Source organism: Lipophrys pholis (assembly GCF_963383615.2).
Source record: "Lipophrys pholis genome assembly, chromosome: 15".
Lineage (NCBI taxonomy): Eukaryota > Metazoa > Chordata > Actinopteri > Blenniiformes > Blenniidae > Lipophrys > Lipophrys pholis.
Window position 1 is genome coordinate 11,595,741 of NC_137642.1, and position 16,092 is coordinate 11,611,832.

Sequence of the window (16,092 nt, forward strand, 5' to 3'; positions counted from 1 at the left end):
CAGTGGCATTTTGACAGGCTGACATGAAAGACTGGCCGTAAACAGCAAGTGGCAAAACAACACGGCCGAACCTCGCTCACCCACGCCGGCAAACAGAATTCCAAATAAAAGGCAGTGATGTAGCGCTGATGTTACACACGGTTCAATTCTTCTCTAGGTTTACATTGACTACAAAATGTCTCCAGAGTCCAGAGACAACTTCATTTAATTCACTGGAGCACAATGAGTCAATGCAGCAGCTTTCAAGCTACATACATGTAAAACCTGAGTCACTTATTCGATAATTATGCATGTTTTTTATAGCTGCTTCTGAGATTAGCCGAGTCAGCATTACAACATGCTGTTTTTTAACCATGAAAATGTGCGCTGCGGTCGGATCAATTTATTGCCCAAGACGTTGTTTTGTAGAACTATAAAGACCACAAGGTCATTAATGTCACTCAGAAAATTTGTGGATAATTTTACATTCGATCTCTGCTTTTTCCAGAGTGAGGGTCGTGTTGCGAGCAGGAGAAAGAGGTGCAGCCTTGGAAAATGAGGGGGTGAAATTCAGTCTAGACCTGAAGAATGTTTCAAGAAAAAAAACACCAGAGCTTCTATCCATCCCTGCTGTATTCAGGGTCACAAAGTCCTGAAGCCTCTCTGCCAACACGGGGTGAAAGGCAGGGCACAACAAGGACAAAAATACAGAATGTCAGCAAGAAACGCTGAAGATCAGCATTGCAGACAATATTGAGCGGGACTGTTGGGAGGATAAAGGGATCTATAGAACATGTGAAGATCCTCGGTTCTAAATTATATTTTGATTCCTCGCCTGTCATGTTTGATTCTGGTAATCAATTCTAAATAGCATAGCAATAATTTTACAAACAAATATTCAAAGTACTACAAGTCCCTAAAATCCATAAAGAGTGAGACAAAGTGATAGAACTCTCCTTTGCATCAGGCATTATATATTCTTTTCAAGGTCTCAAGAGAAACCCATAAATACTGTATCAAGGTGGAAGCTTCCATTAATATATCCATAGTGGAGCTTGCACAAGGATAGCATAGGACATTGTGAGTCAATGAGCCAATCAATGGAATCCAGGAGATGACTGCAGCATTATAAGATATGCTCCTGCATTGCAGATGGCACATCTGGATACCATTACCGGAATCTATAGCTTCTGAGCAAAGGGCAATGCAATGACTACATGTATGTCTCCCCACACACATAAACAGTAAGTACATAAGAAATGCACAAATAGGCCAACAAATTTTAAACATATCTGTGTATCCACTTGTAAAAGCTTTAGCGTATACGTGCTATTACCCCAATAATAGCTTTCAAAAGCTCTAAGACTTTTCCATATTGACCCTATCGGGTCTACTGCAGCTGACATCTGAAAGGCCCACTGAATAATTGATCACAGAGATCCTGATTGGTCCACAGACTCACATGATACATCTGCCCTGTTACGTTCATCACCAGGCAGCGGACAACCCGACCCACCGGGTCTGAAACCACTCACGACCTCGACAGGAACCAGGCTTGCACAGTCACAGTCAGCCCATATGAGGACTCTTAACGGGGAACTCTGAAGGTTCATTATCTCTGCTTGTGCGGCGATGGCAACAGCCATCCCTGTTCAACAAATGGTCTCGGGCATTAAAAATAATCTCACATTGATTAGATGCATATGAAACCAAGTGATTGGATTTCACATATTCACCCTAAAAGATTCAAAACAATTACAGGTTCTTTACTTTTTTACTTTGCTTACCATGACCTGCCTTCATTAATTCATTCATTCATTCGAGGAGTTGACTCTGTTCATGTACAAGCAGGGTGACTGACATGTTCGGACGCTGATTATCATTATCATTTCGTAATTAAAAAGCTCACATGAGCAAGATTTCCACACCCTGGTGGCTTACGGGGAGGGAGAAGCCATTAAGATATTACCAGCCGTTAGTAGGTGTGGTGGATATAATGGCCCATTATGATGACGAGACAGCAGTTGCTTAGCAATTACTTGTAATCTTTTACTGAAACACTGAAGTTAAAATAGCAGCAGTGGGAAACCATACTACGATAAGGTCATGGCCATAAAAAGCATTCCTGTCGGTCAGCTGCACACCTGATTTATTTTTAGATTCACAGTAGGTGATGCTGGCTCAAACCTTTCATTTCACATGGTCTAACCCACCATGGAGACTGTATGAGTACAAGTGTGTATGGGTAGTTAGTCAGTTAAAGAAGACCTGGGTTGGGACTCTGTAATCAGGAAACTGTCCCAAAGTCTTTGTTCTAATTGGTTGTGAGTGTGAGACAAGAGTAAGTGACAAACAGGCTGTCAAGGATATTTTTAGCTGCTCATAGCCACAAACCAACAGTCAAGACTGAAGGGAGGTGGGGGAAGGGGGCGGTTTGAAATTAAACAACCCTTGTGGTCTCTCCTGACTACATCTGATTACATTATGTAAAGCAGCACATCCTGAGTTCAAAGAGCAAAGTAAAAGAGTGACAAAACATGAGGAGTGACTAATGGCGAAGCCAACCGAGACATTATTGTCTCCATGTGGCCTAAAAACACCAACTCACCTTCTGTAGACTAGTCGGATTCAGCTGGGTTTTGTCTATAATCTTCACCGCCACCTTGAGAGAAGAAAGACACAAAGACAAAAATAGTGTAAGAAAGGGAAGAGAGGGTGGGATGTAGACAGGGGGAGATAAAAGACAACGCAGATGTCAAAGCTAATTCTAGTTGTGTTTTGGTTGTGCAGTGAAAGCCTGTGTTGAAACAAACTATCCTCATTATTTCACTATTCTGCTGCAAGGTGGCTTTGTCAAAACATGTCACAGCTCAAATTGTGTATTCAGCCTGAACACACCTTAAAGCCACTCCATTTGATATTCTGTGAGGACATGTTGGGTGTGAATGGCAGCGTAAAAAGGCAGAAATAGTACCGGTTTTGTTCTTGGTGATGAATAGATTGTACAAGAGCTGCCATTACGTACAGATAAAGAGACATAATCACAGCAGGTACACTCTATATAGTCTACCTGGCAAACTGTCCCAGTCCAGAGGCCTGGTCAGTGTTTACACGACTCTGCAGGTTGCTGAGCTACTGTTGGTCTGGCAGCCTTTGCTGGACAGCAGTCTACTCTAGACCATCCATCTCAATAATCACCCCAAAGTGCACACTGGAACAGGGCTGCTCTCCTCACTTCTGAGAGCTCAGCAGCTTTTACAAAACCACAGGCTGAGGAGGACAGCAGACTCACTCTAAACCCTTACATTATGCTGATTAGTGATTGACAGGGCAGGTTCACAACATAACGTGATTACTTTGAATTAGTATTAGTCATATGACAGCTGAGAAAATCAATATATACTTAAGCACACATACACACAGGCACGCACGATAAAAAGTTATCAGGATTGATTGAGGTAATTGTGTTACCTTGCAAGAAGTTCTGTGTATCTGAAAACCATTCTTGAATGAATAATGATACCATTAAATAGAATTGCCTTGTTAAGGAAAATGTAAACCATATGTAAACCGTATATTGTGATTCCCGGAAATGTGTATTTATTACAAAACTAGCTTCTTTCAATGCACAAACACTACATAGTTTTAGAGTTTGTTTTTGGTACATAGAGACAAAAAGCTAAAAATATATCAGCGTCTGTTTTTGTGGTGTAACCAGTGACAATCATTGTAAACATCTGATTTAGTCACACGACAAAGTGACCAAAACTCAAAAGGATGAAAGAGATAAAAGCTGTTCAGATGGTTCAAGCCATTCACAAACTTGTTCTGACTTCTCTGGGCCTCGCCTACGTTTGCCAATCAATTGACTTCTTCTTGATATACTTATCTTGAAGGTTGTCAAGCGTTTGTAAAGCAACACTAAAACTTCTTTCCTCGTAGGTAATGTTCGATTTCAAGTTCACAAGTTTTTGTTTTTTATTTTTCAATTCAACACTTCACCTTAATGCTTCTGTTCTCAAATATTCAATAATATACGAGACAGAACACTATGACCACTGCCTGATATTGTATAGATCCCTCTTTTGACATTTCATGAGCAACAAACAGGATCCACTTCTGCAGCAATTTAAACTACAATAGCTTGTCTGTTGGACTGGATCACATGAGCCAAGCTTTGCTTCCTATGTGCTTCAATGAGCCTGGGTGATTCATGGCACTATCACTGTGTCACTGCTTTGTTTGTTTTTTTTAAGCTTTTTAACAATCCACTTTGAGGACAAAATGTCTGCTTTCCCAGTACCCACTAAAACGCGTCATGATTAAGAGATTATCAGTGTTTTTTGTTGGCGACCACCCAAACAGAGGTACTTGGTGATGTTGTTGATGAGTGTATACAACCGGCAGCAGTTTACACGTTTTTGCACTCAGAAGCTAATTAACTATCGCGGTGGTCAAAGACATGTACCACGTAATTACAACATCCCTAGTCTGGGTTCTGTCAGAGCTCAGGCATGTTTCTCTGCACACTTGCACATTTACTCTATGTATACTTAAAGTACTTCTAATGATTGCACTAATACATGATGATTAAATAATATTGTAACAATACAGTAAAGTAGAACCTTGGTAAACCTTGTCATTATTTACTGATATGCGGGATAAGAAATTAATGCATGTACATGTTTTATCGACAAAACGTTGAACTTAAATTGCTTGTAAATTATCTTTTGAGGGAACATGGTTGCTGCCTTCTTTCTCTTTTCCAAATATAAATATGTCACATCAGCTACATGCATTGCATTATGGGACTAATTGCCACTTTTTTGATGCTGTGGATGTTCAACTTTTTAATGAGACCAACAACACCCTGATCGTTCGTCTCGCTGCAGAAATGTGGAAGAGGAGAAACTGCTTTTTGCCTTTTTACGATACCAATATAGCGTTCATTATTGTTGGTTTTAACAGCATCACTTTATCTTCAGGCTTGCAGTAGATTAAGAAGCATGCTTTACTGGACACAGACACTGGCTGTAATCCTGAACAGTCTGTTCAGGGAAAATCCAGAGACCAAATGCTGAGTCATGGTGCAGAGAATGCAGGTTATTCAACCTGAACAGGGCTTTCCTGGAAACTTACAGCAAAAGCTGCAGTGATACTTAAGTCCGCCCAAAGACAGCAGCCCACCTCCGTTATGACACCAGCAGTGTCGGTAAAAGAAGCGAAGACCAGCAGGAAGAAGAAAGAGCAAAGTGAAAGTCTGCAAAAAGGCTTACTGTGTGTGCAAACAACCAGTATGCAGGCGGTGCCTATTGGCAGCCCACCATTGGTCGGCAGGTGCACAGACAGATTTTCTCCTTTCCTCACTACTTGGTCCTGTTTTGGAAGAAACTCAGGATGGAGGCATGCATGTGTACCTTTGTGTGCTTACAGGTGCGAAAACCTCCCCCCCCCCCAATTGTACAAAGCACAAGTAACCATTACAGCTCATGTGCAAATATTGACCCTTTTTGTTGTTTGATTAGATTTGAAAGATGTACAGAGGGCATCACATCATACACGACAGTTTGTGTGCATGTCGCAGCGTGCTTGTTCACTCTAATGGATTTGGGGGTGAATTATTCAGTTCCACAGTGACAGAAGGGCAATGTGCATCACTGTTAATTATTCAGCCCAGTCGTAACACGGGGGCCATATGCTCTTCACCGTATGCAGGTCTGGTGAGAGCGCCCGCATACAAAAAATGTAGTCTTGAATATTAAGACAGAGGACACAGTAAAGAAACTTCACTGAGAGCATCATGTGTGACCAGAAGTGCTCTGTATCTTCCTCTGGACTGTGATTTCTTTTTTTAACTTAACAACCATTAGGTTGAGACCTCAGTGCTCTGGAGGGAACTGTTAACAAATACCAAATGTACATTCCCATGTGTTTACATGGGATATATATGGATGTATATATGGATGTTTCCAATGCGTTTCCTGCTCAAACAACTGAAAACCTCTGGAGACAGCCTGATCAGGAGGTATTGATTAGAACCAGGGACAAGTTGAACACGTGCAGCACTGTGGCCTGCAAGGCCCAGGAGAGCCAACCTCTGCTCTAATAATAATAATAATAATTATAATAATAAAAAACAGTGTACATGTACCAAAAGAAAAAAATATGATTGTCTGTAAAATATTAAGCCAGGCATCTACTTTATTAACAAAATTCTACATGCTATTTGCACTTTCTTCTTGTTTTTGGCGATATTGAAAAGGAAATCATAATGTTTGAAGAAATAATGCATGTTGACAGCATAAACTTGGATCACTTGGGCAATGAGAACATAATCAAAGAGATGAGCAATCACTGCCTCAACTGAGCTTTTTAGGAAATGCAGTGTCACAACCACTGATTCAAAAAACAGCACTCAAACCAGCTTGGAGTCAACCCAAGCTGAAGGCTTGATATCTATTACTTTCCTTTTGTAGTACAAATGTATCCACAAATACATAAAAATTTTAATATAAAGATTTGTTGATGACAGCAAGATAGAGAGGGAGGTGAAGTTAGCCTCAGGCTCAGTTCACACATCAACGATCTGCTGGACATGGCATAATTTTTCTATAATCACTTTGAAAATGTATTACATGCACAACGCAACCTTTTGATAGTGTTCACCATACAAACGATACTACCAGAAATGTTTTTTAATGCAGAAACATTTTTGCAGACATTGTGATGCCATTTACCAAGGGTAACCAAGGGCACACTTGAATCTGTCAATGTCATTCTTGTCCTCCTACTTCCCATGTGCAGAAAAACTATCGCGTGCCACCATGTCGCACAGAAAACTTGTGTTTTTTTCTAAACTTAGACAAGGGCATAATGACAATGTACTCTGGAAGCCATTTTCAGGTACTCAAAACACCACTGTTGTGTGAATGAACAGCCAAACGCAACAAAACGTTGACAGTTTTCACTTGAAAACATTGGCATGTAAACAGGGCCTGAAGGTGGACACCTCCTCCACAAGAAGAAAGAAATGAGTTCATTTTGGGAAGAAAAAAAACAACAAAACAAAATAAAACAAAGTTAATTCTAGTATTTCATACTTGAGGGAGCACTTCCAGTTGTCTGCATTAACCAGACTTCTGACCATTTACCCAACAGTTACCAGACAAGACAAAAGTTTTGCCCATGATGTTTTGAGAACAAGCTGTGAACTCCCAAACTGGGACAATGAGAAATAAAGACCTTCACATTGTTTCTTGGGGAAAAAAACAACAACATGTAAATATGTAATATTGATTAATACAGCATAGGGCTTCATGTTATATTGGAAATGAGTAGTTATTTACATTCACAATATCCATATTGTAAAAAGACTGACTGAGATGAATTGTGTTTCTATGCATGATGCATTCATGATGAATGCCCCTGAAGTAGTAGTGTTTGCTGCTCTGCTTCTGAACTGCTGCTACTGAGAACTGCAAACGTGTAAAATAAGACAAAAAGAAAGCGAGCACTGTTATGTGAAAGTGCAAATCCCAAAGCAGAAGAACACATTGTCAGCATAAGTAAATACTTATCGCAACTCGAACTGGGATGATACTTCCTCATTGCAACAACATCAAGGTATATTGTTTATTGTATGTTTGAGTAATATCCATCCATATTTGATAACACGTTATTCAGTTCAGGGTTTTGTGGCACTGGAGCCAATCCAAGCTTGGCCGCCATCCCGTCATAGAGCAAATACAGTGAGAGACACTAACACACATTTAGTTTTACAACTACCTGTTATTTTGGGTCACTAATTCAGTGCAAAAATCATTTTGGGAACGTGGAAGGAAATCAAAGTACGCATAGAAAGTATGTTTGTGACAGAGGGAGAACACGCAAATTCCAGATATCATGCACAAATGTGTTTAAGGGTTGATTCGATGTCAAGTCAAGAACTGTTTTGGCCAAACTATTAACAGATCAAGCAAATCAAGTACATTGTTAATATTTTAATCCCTGCTGTGATCAATCAGCTGACAAAGCCGACTAACGTTGCTGTTAGAAACGTCACAATAAACTTATGCCACAGTCAATAATAAAAAGTGTTTTTTCTCTCATTGCTCTTATTAATGTCCCTTCATTTAAATGTTTTTGGGGAAAAAAAACTCCAAATGAAAAGTAAATTCAATCACACAGTGATTCAATCATCTCATTATAAAATAATTTCACATATAATTGCTAAATTAAAATGTTAAAGAGTGGCACTGCTTTACCGCCGCTTCATGCTGTGAAGAGGATGAAGGCATATGGCGGAGGGAGGCAAATGTTTCCATCAGTGCAGCTGAGCATGTATGTGTGCTTGTGTGTGTGTGTGTGTGTGTGTGTGTGTGTGTGTGTGTGTGTGTGTGTGTGTGTGTGTGTGTGTGTGTGTGTGTGTGTGTGTGTGTGTGTGTGTGTGTGTGTCCACATCCTGTAGTCACCCTCTGCGGTAGAGCGAGGCAGGGAGGACGCTCCTCTCTGACCCACACAGCTCCTTTCCATTTGAAATAACAGAGTTCAGATTATGTGTTGTAATAAGCTGGGAGGAAAATCTATGCTGGAAAGAAACTTAAACCAAGATAGCATCAGTTTTAGTGGGATCTCTTCATCCACCTGTTTTCTCGCCAGCTCTGCTCCATGTCTTTGCATTCTGATGAGCCAGCACAGCCTTTCAGGAGCACAAAGTGACGCCTGACCTTCTCGGCAAACAGTGGGACGCATACTCAATCTGCCTGTTAAACACCAGCATTAAAGGACGCAGTATGATGCAAAACTGTTACCGGCGGGTCTGAGGGGAATATTTATGGCCTTAAAGCTCTAATATGACCCAGCACTTTGTTGAACTGGGAGGATTAAAGGACACAAGCAGCCAAGACACAGAGAGGACCTCTGAGGTGGAGCAGGGATGTCAGGGAGTGCTGTTGAGTGAAGGAAGGTGAACAGAATGCAGGCTATTGTTTTCTCCTCGGAGAAAGAGCTTTAATTACCAGCTCACCAAGGCAGAGTGTCAATCACTGAGACAAGTTAGCAGTGTATCACCGTGTGACAGGAAAACTACAGACTGAAAACACAGGAGAGACATTTTGACCAGATCCAACTGACGTTCACCACTGTGGTCAATTACATCGCTGTCATGACCGGAGTTCATCCATCGTGATGACAGTGATTACAGTCGGGAAATCTAGAATTACCTGGACTTCAGCATCCTGATTATGGAGCTGATCCCAGTTTTTATTTTTCTGAGGATATCTTTTATGTGTACATATAAAATAAGACCCTGTCTGTTCATACCGCTGTATATATTCCAATAGTGTGACCTCTGAATTGCTGTTGGGGAAGTTACTTCGACTTGAGTTTTCACGTCTGATCATACCTTGAACGCATTTTGAATCTCTAAGGGCTTTACATTGCACTATATCACAGTTTCAAATGAAATACCAAAGTGTGGATCCAGGTTTTGCACGACCAGGATCAAACCTTATCCAAGAGTCTAAAGTCAGAATAGTACAGAATTTCATCCATATAGCACATTGTCACCGTTTCAGCAGTCTCAAAGTGCTTTAAACTGTTGGAGCAAAAGTGTATTTGTAAATTGGGTGTGACTACCAACTGAGCCACAGCTGGTCTAATAGGATGTTTATAAAGGGGAAATGTGTTTACCTCACAAGGAAATAGCCATTCTAGGGCATTGTTGTAGCTGGGGTATCTTTTAGTGCAATACATTTAAACCTAACTTTAAGCTGCTTAAATCATTTCCAATCCAGATGTAGAAACATTGCAAATAAAAGAATAAAGCTTCAGTCAGTTTAGTGCGAGATAGAATTTTTCACACAAAAACAACAAACTCTTGTAGCAAACTCAGTCCATGTAAATATTTTCAATCCCAATATTAAATGTCCAGGAGTTAGGCTGTAAATTTATATTTTTTTCTCCTTAGAAAATTCCATAGGTCACATGAAAACTTCAAAATGTGTCATCTGGGGTTTTGGGGTGTGAACATGACCAACAATTCAATTAATACTAAGCTGTATAGTTAACCATTTGACTACAACAATAAAATTACCAAGCTACCAAAGCAGGTTTTACCAAGGCCTAATGTATTGTGCACAAACAATACACTACAGGCTTTTAAAAAGTACAAATGAAAGAGCCGTCTCACCTCTCGTCCAGTAAGGACATGTCGTGCCAGTTTCACTTTGGCGAAGTTGCCCTTCCCAATGGTCTTAAGGAGGCGGTAATTGCCAATATGAGGGTGCTCCTCCGTGGAGGTGAAGGAGTTGCGACATCTCGGCAGGCTGTGGCGGCTCGCGGACTTTGTTGGGGGGACGGGAGGCTCAACAAAGCCATCCACCGACGAGTGCTGTGGGAAAGTCACACAAGAGATCAGTAAGATCCTCAATTGCCTCTCTAGAAACTTGAGTTACAGACAATTAATACTACAAGAAGCTTATTGGCACCAAAGAGATTTGAAATAGGCTGCTCGTAATAACAATGGACCAGAGTGCTGCGTAAAGGCCTTCGAGTCCCAGAACTACAATATTCAATCTGAAAACAAAGAATGAACTCAATGCATGAAGCCTAGAACCAAGAATTGGATCCAGTATTCTGTGTCAGGCATGAATTTGTGTCAGTATAACGAAGTTTACACAAAGACACTCACACTGAAGTATTCAATAAAAAAAAATAAAAAAAACAGTGTAGGAGGGAATCAGATTCCCTCCTCTCTTTCTGTGACACCTTAACCTCATAACCTCAAGACCTTATCTTCCACTGAGCAAGATTCAATACCACAAGACAATGAACTCCTTTGAGAGTGTGCCTGTGGGAAAACCGATAAAATGTGAAGTACAAAGATGCATGTACTTATAGCAATGCTACTGGCGCCACAGGCAAACTGATAACAAGCGTCCCTGTGATATGGCGTGTGAAGGTGAATTAGGAGCAGCTTGCTATAAGTACAACGCTGGCACAGACTATGCAGTCTCCTCTGGTCTGCTTCCTCTCCTCTACAGCAGCTGCTGATGTCAGTCCAGGTCAGAGATCCCATGATCCTCTGCTCCTGAGCACCACACCCAGCCAGAGAATAAAGCCTTGGTCTGGTTACCCAGGCTCCCCTGCTCCCGTTTCACTGTGGAAACGCTACACCCTGCAGGGTACGCATCACCTCGGCTCGCCTAAATCCTGGCACAGGGAGATGTTCGCTGCGAACAAACGTTCCCCAGACTCTCAGTGTGTGCAGGGAGAGGAGGAGGAGGAAAAAAAAACTAAATTAGGGATCAGACAGAGTCACTGATCCTGTCATTAATTCACCACAACTATAATTTATATCAGTAATAAAAGGCAGCTTCACAGTGCTCAGCTAAAGCAACTTCAGACTATTGCTGCAAATCTTGGAGCACATGTTTTACACCAGATGCTCCTCCTGGTTGTGGGTTCAGCGCCTTGCTCGGGCACCCACAGTGGTGACCTGTTGACAGTGGGGTCAGAACCAGCAGACATCTGATCACAGGTTTGCTTTCCTAACCTCCAAGTCCACCACCATTGCCACAAATACTCGAAAAGCTCTATCCCGACAGTGTAATACTGCAATAAAGTGATCGATCAGTGTAGAAAGTTTCCTTTCAATGCCATTACGTCTTCGGGATTTTCGGGCGGTCAGTGTAACTCACACCTGTGATGACACGCAACAATAAAATCAAGAAGGCCAGAAGAGAGCAGTTTCTCTTTTGCTGCACTAAAAACCACTCGTCCCTCTGAGTAATAAGCTGTTATGCAACGCAGTTCAGCTGCTAGTGGGCCCTGGGGCTGCGCTGGAGTCGAACATAGTCAGGCTAGGCTGGCTGGCCATTGCCAGCGATGCTGAGGTATTGGTTTAATAGCCAACTCGCAGTCTATGTCTGTGAGAGCAGCATTAGACAGACAGTTACATTAGCACTCCTCTAAGCTGATGCATTACCCAACAGAGGCACACCAGTGTTCAGTAATGCATTGGAAAATGATGAGAGGGCTGATATATCATCCTGTGCAGTTTAACATTACATGGTTTAAGTTATATAACCTCTCACTGGGCTGGGTATGCATTTTCTCATTTGAATTTCATCACATGGAGATTATCATCCAGCCTGTATGCATCTTCTTCTTTTTTTTTTTTTATTTCTCGATCTGAGACTAAAATAAAATGAAGTACTTTTCCCACCACATCATTTCAAGAGACTCTAGGTGGGAGAATCCAGACTAAATGTGTCAGAGCCTGTCAGCTTCATGCAGCAGTCCTGTGATGAGCTGAAGTGAGAAGCTTCATGAACATTCCAGCAGGCAGTCAATGGATGATTTCAATTAGTTGTGTCTCCTGCTAATAGATGCATGCCTGCATGCTGCTTGGACTCGTCAGTGTCGTGGCAGCAGAGTAGTGAATAATAACAGCTCCCTCCTCCTCCTCCTCCTCCTCCTCTTGTGCAGCTACAACAGGGCCCAGGCGGTGATGGATGTCACATTGCGATGCTACAGAGCGTTGCAATAGGAAAAGTAGGGCGACATCCTCCCCCATCCTGCCTCAATATTGACGGCGTGGACTAGAAAAACCTCCCCGGTAGCACGACAGAGGCCACGCAGATTCCTCACAGGCCGGAGAGAGAGCGTTTTAATGCCTAACGTGGCCCAGCGAGGCTCGGGGTGAGCCGTGAGAGCCCGCGTATCACTGACGCAGTGCGTTGTCTTATTGTGTCCTGAAACTGGGACGGACACAACCGAGCCGTTCGGATATTCTAGGTGTTTAACTCCCGTCAGTTAGGAGAGGATGCGGGGGGAGAAAAAGCCGAAAGCCTCGTTGGTGGAGGGGCTCTGCAACCCTGTAGCCTGAAGAAGCGCCGCTGCCATTAACCTGCGCAAACAGAAGCACATCCCCGCGGCCGTTAGGCGCTGCTAGTCCCCGGCCACGGCGGCCGCGCCGGCTTCCGGTCGAGGGGGGGGGGGGGGGGACAACAACACTTACGTTCTCGGTGTCCCGCTCGTTAACGGTGGGTAATGGCGTTCTGGTCGACATCTTGTGTGCTTCGCAGGCCGCTCAGCGATGTAGCGGGCTGGAGCAGAGCAGCAGAGCAGACACGGCGCGGTCCGCCGGGGAGGTTGGGAGGGGAGGAAGAGGGGGGGGGGGGGAGAGAGCGCGGTGCCTCCGTCCCCTCTCTACATCCCCTGTAAACACCGCAAACAGCGGCCCGGTTCACCGCAGCATAGCGCGCACAGGGCCCCGCCGACACACCGGTTTCCTCCTCTTGGCTTTGTGTTCGTCCCCTTCAGGTAGTGGCAGACAGCAAAAAAAAAGAAAGAGAGAGACTGAGAGGAGGAGGAGGGAGAGAGAAGGAGGGAGGGGGCAGGCCAGGAAGATGCGTCGGGAGCGGACCCGGTCTGCGCAGCTCATCTCAAACCTCCCACCAGGAAGGATGGAGGGATTTCTCTCTCTCTCTCTCTCTCTCTCTCTCTCTCTCTCTCTCTCTCTCTCTCTCTCTCTCTCTCTCTACCCAACATACACCCTCTTTGTCTCCGTAGCTTTTCATTCAAGTCACCAGAAAACAGTTACGCACAGTTGAAGCAGTGTCTCCCTCACATTTATTAGGCCAGCTCCATTTATAAGAAGCGTGAAGCCTCCCTCTTCTTGATTCAGTGGCATGTTCAGTCGCATTTAATCATTCTGAGCAATCGTGCTATTTTATTAGAAGTGCCAGCTCTTTAAGCCGGGAGGAAATGTGTGCCAATGATTGCAGGATTTTACTACTTGGTGTGGTTTTAGAACGTGACAATGTGGTAAACACAGTGGGAGAGGCCTAGTTTAGGGATAGGGAACGTGTCAGCCCCATAAACTGGACAGACTTTGCCATCTGTTGGACCATCACCGCATTACACCACTCATTGTTCCTCCAGTTACAATTAATTATTAAACAGTTGTTTTTTTTCACCCGAGAAAAGTGAGGACACACAAAGAGCAGCCATGAGCTCTACATATAGACAAAGAGAGAGAGAGAGAGCTGTTTTGTTGATTCATGAAATCAATCCCTGTGTTTCTCTCTCTCTCTCTCTCTCTCTTCCTGGGTGTGGCAATGTCAACATGATGTGTGCAAAAACTCTTTGTCCACTAGGTGTCAGGCTGATTCTGCACTGTGTTGCAGTTTTACATGCGCAGGCTGAATAAATGTGACGCCAAAGTTGATTATATTGAGCTGGGCTTTCATGCCGTGTCTTCTGAACGCCCTGACACGTCGTATTGTGATGAGGAGAGGCGATTGTGTTCATTACCGAGTCACTGGTATGAAATGTCACGTCCCCTTTGTCTCTGCAGTCTTATTGTGGAATTCAGACAGACAGTGCACCTTACCGGGTGTTACATGACTGATGGTTTGTCTCACTCAGCAGAGAGGCCCCAGCCATAACAATAGACACAGCATGCCATAATGTGTCACAAAAACTGATGGATACAGGACCTGAAAGCCACTAACAAAATTAAATATGTTTTTGTGGGTTTGAGGAATCTACTTTGAACTTCCTGTCTCCCATCAGCGGTCACCTTAAGGTGCTCAATGAGAAAGGCTTTGCCTCATTTTTATTTCTCCCAGAACGGTATGCAAAGCGATAAGGGGGTTCAGCTCAACAAAAGGGGCCCAATCCTGAATTTTGGCATGTCGATGGGAATTTTTTGAATTCAGCATCGGATCCCAGAGTGAATCTGATCCCAACATAGCAGATCTTATCCTCTCTCCGAGCCTCACCAACAGGGGCCAACTAAACATATGGCCTTATCCCTAATAATGATACATTTGGCTGGGTTATCGCACTATCTATTTTAGAATTGATTATTTCATTTTACATGGGAATTTACCCAATGGAATGAAACACAATAAATGCGTGTTGTTTTTTTTTTTGTGCTCCACAGAGTGGCAGGCCTTTGGAAAAGGTAAATGTACTTTGAGAACAATCAATGCATCACAGCTTCATCTCAGGTTATTGTAATCCGCTGAGGCCTGTCCTGTGCATTGAGACGCCCTCACAGTGCACTCCATCTTTGCCTGGGATTTGCATTCTCTACCTGAGCTGCGCTGCTGTGGAATGTAATGGACATTGACACTGGTTTAATGAGTGCATGTACACCGAGGGCCAAATGCAATTACATGCTCTCACAGGCGACCATCAAAAAAAAAGAGACAGCTGTTAACAGCCATTCATCGCGGATGGTCATGCAGTTAACTATATTTGCAGGACAGGGGGTGAGGGGCAATAGTGGATAGACAGAGAAAGAGGGGAAGACGATGAGGAGAGGCTAAACTCATTATGACCAAGATAGTAGAAGAGGCACATCTGTCAGCACTGGCAGCCATGCTCTCCACAGTCAGTAAAAATGTTTGCTCATATCATGCAAAGTGTGGGAAATAACAGAAGAAGCCTCATAAACAGGGAGGTTTTTTGGGAAAGTTTTGCATGCTTCGGTTCGGCTTCAATTTGTGTACTGCTGTTAGTATAAGCCCCAATTTTAGAATTTTCTGTTAAAGGTACAACATGTAAGGTGTAAGTGATGCATATGTTATATGTATATGGTGGTGGTGATGAATCACTGTAGCATCTAGTCTGCCCTCGGGTCAACCTTAAAAGTCAGATTTTATTTTATTTTGCCATATCATCTGGTGTCAGAATCTGCTAGTTTTATTTTATTTTTTTAAGCGTCTGTGCATCAACACACACGACTGTAATGATTGGCTTGTAATCAGGCCTCCTGCAGAGTTTCATGGTGACACATTCATTGCACTTAGCTGGGAGACATGGAAAACATGTTGGACTTCAGCCTTCCAGGTTTAGAGGGAGCCAAGACTCATTAGGAAACTACTTGTGCTTGCACGAGTAGCAGTATCTATCACACAATGTGGGGGTCACGGTTCGAAGAAATGTGTTTCTTTAGGTTGTCTATTATTAGTTTAGTTTAGTTTTAATTTTAATATCTGTAACAGGGCTGAACGGTTGTGTAGTAGTTAGTTTGTGTGCTTCACAGCGAGAACACCCTGATTTGCACCTGGGTTGGGCCTTTCTGGGCAGAGTTTGCAC

At 43.0% G+C, this 16,092-nt stretch overlaps 1 protein-coding gene across 4 annotated transcripts in view; it reads right to left on the bottom strand.

Moving 5' to 3' along the window:
• Positions 1-13,465, bottom strand: part of mark1 (MAP/microtubule affinity-regulating kinase 1) — a 32,802-nt gene extending 19,337 nt beyond the window's left edge. Inside the window, exons 1-3 of one of the 4 annotated variants that reach the window (XM_080481365.1) lie at positions 13,001-13,465; positions 10,169-10,369; positions 2,588-2,641 (exon numbers count right to left, since the gene is read on the bottom strand). In XM_080481365.1, the coding sequence (XP_080337491.1) occupies positions 2,588-2,641; positions 10,169-10,369; positions 13,001-13,051 (306 nt within the window). In that variant the 5' untranslated portion in view covers positions 13,052-13,465. The remainder of the gene's footprint in view (positions 1-2,587; positions 2,642-10,168; positions 10,370-13,000) is intronic. The other 3 variants (XM_080481364.1, XM_080481363.1, XM_080481362.1) reach the window with 3 other exon arrangements.
• Positions 13,466-16,092: the final 2,627 nt, after the last annotated feature.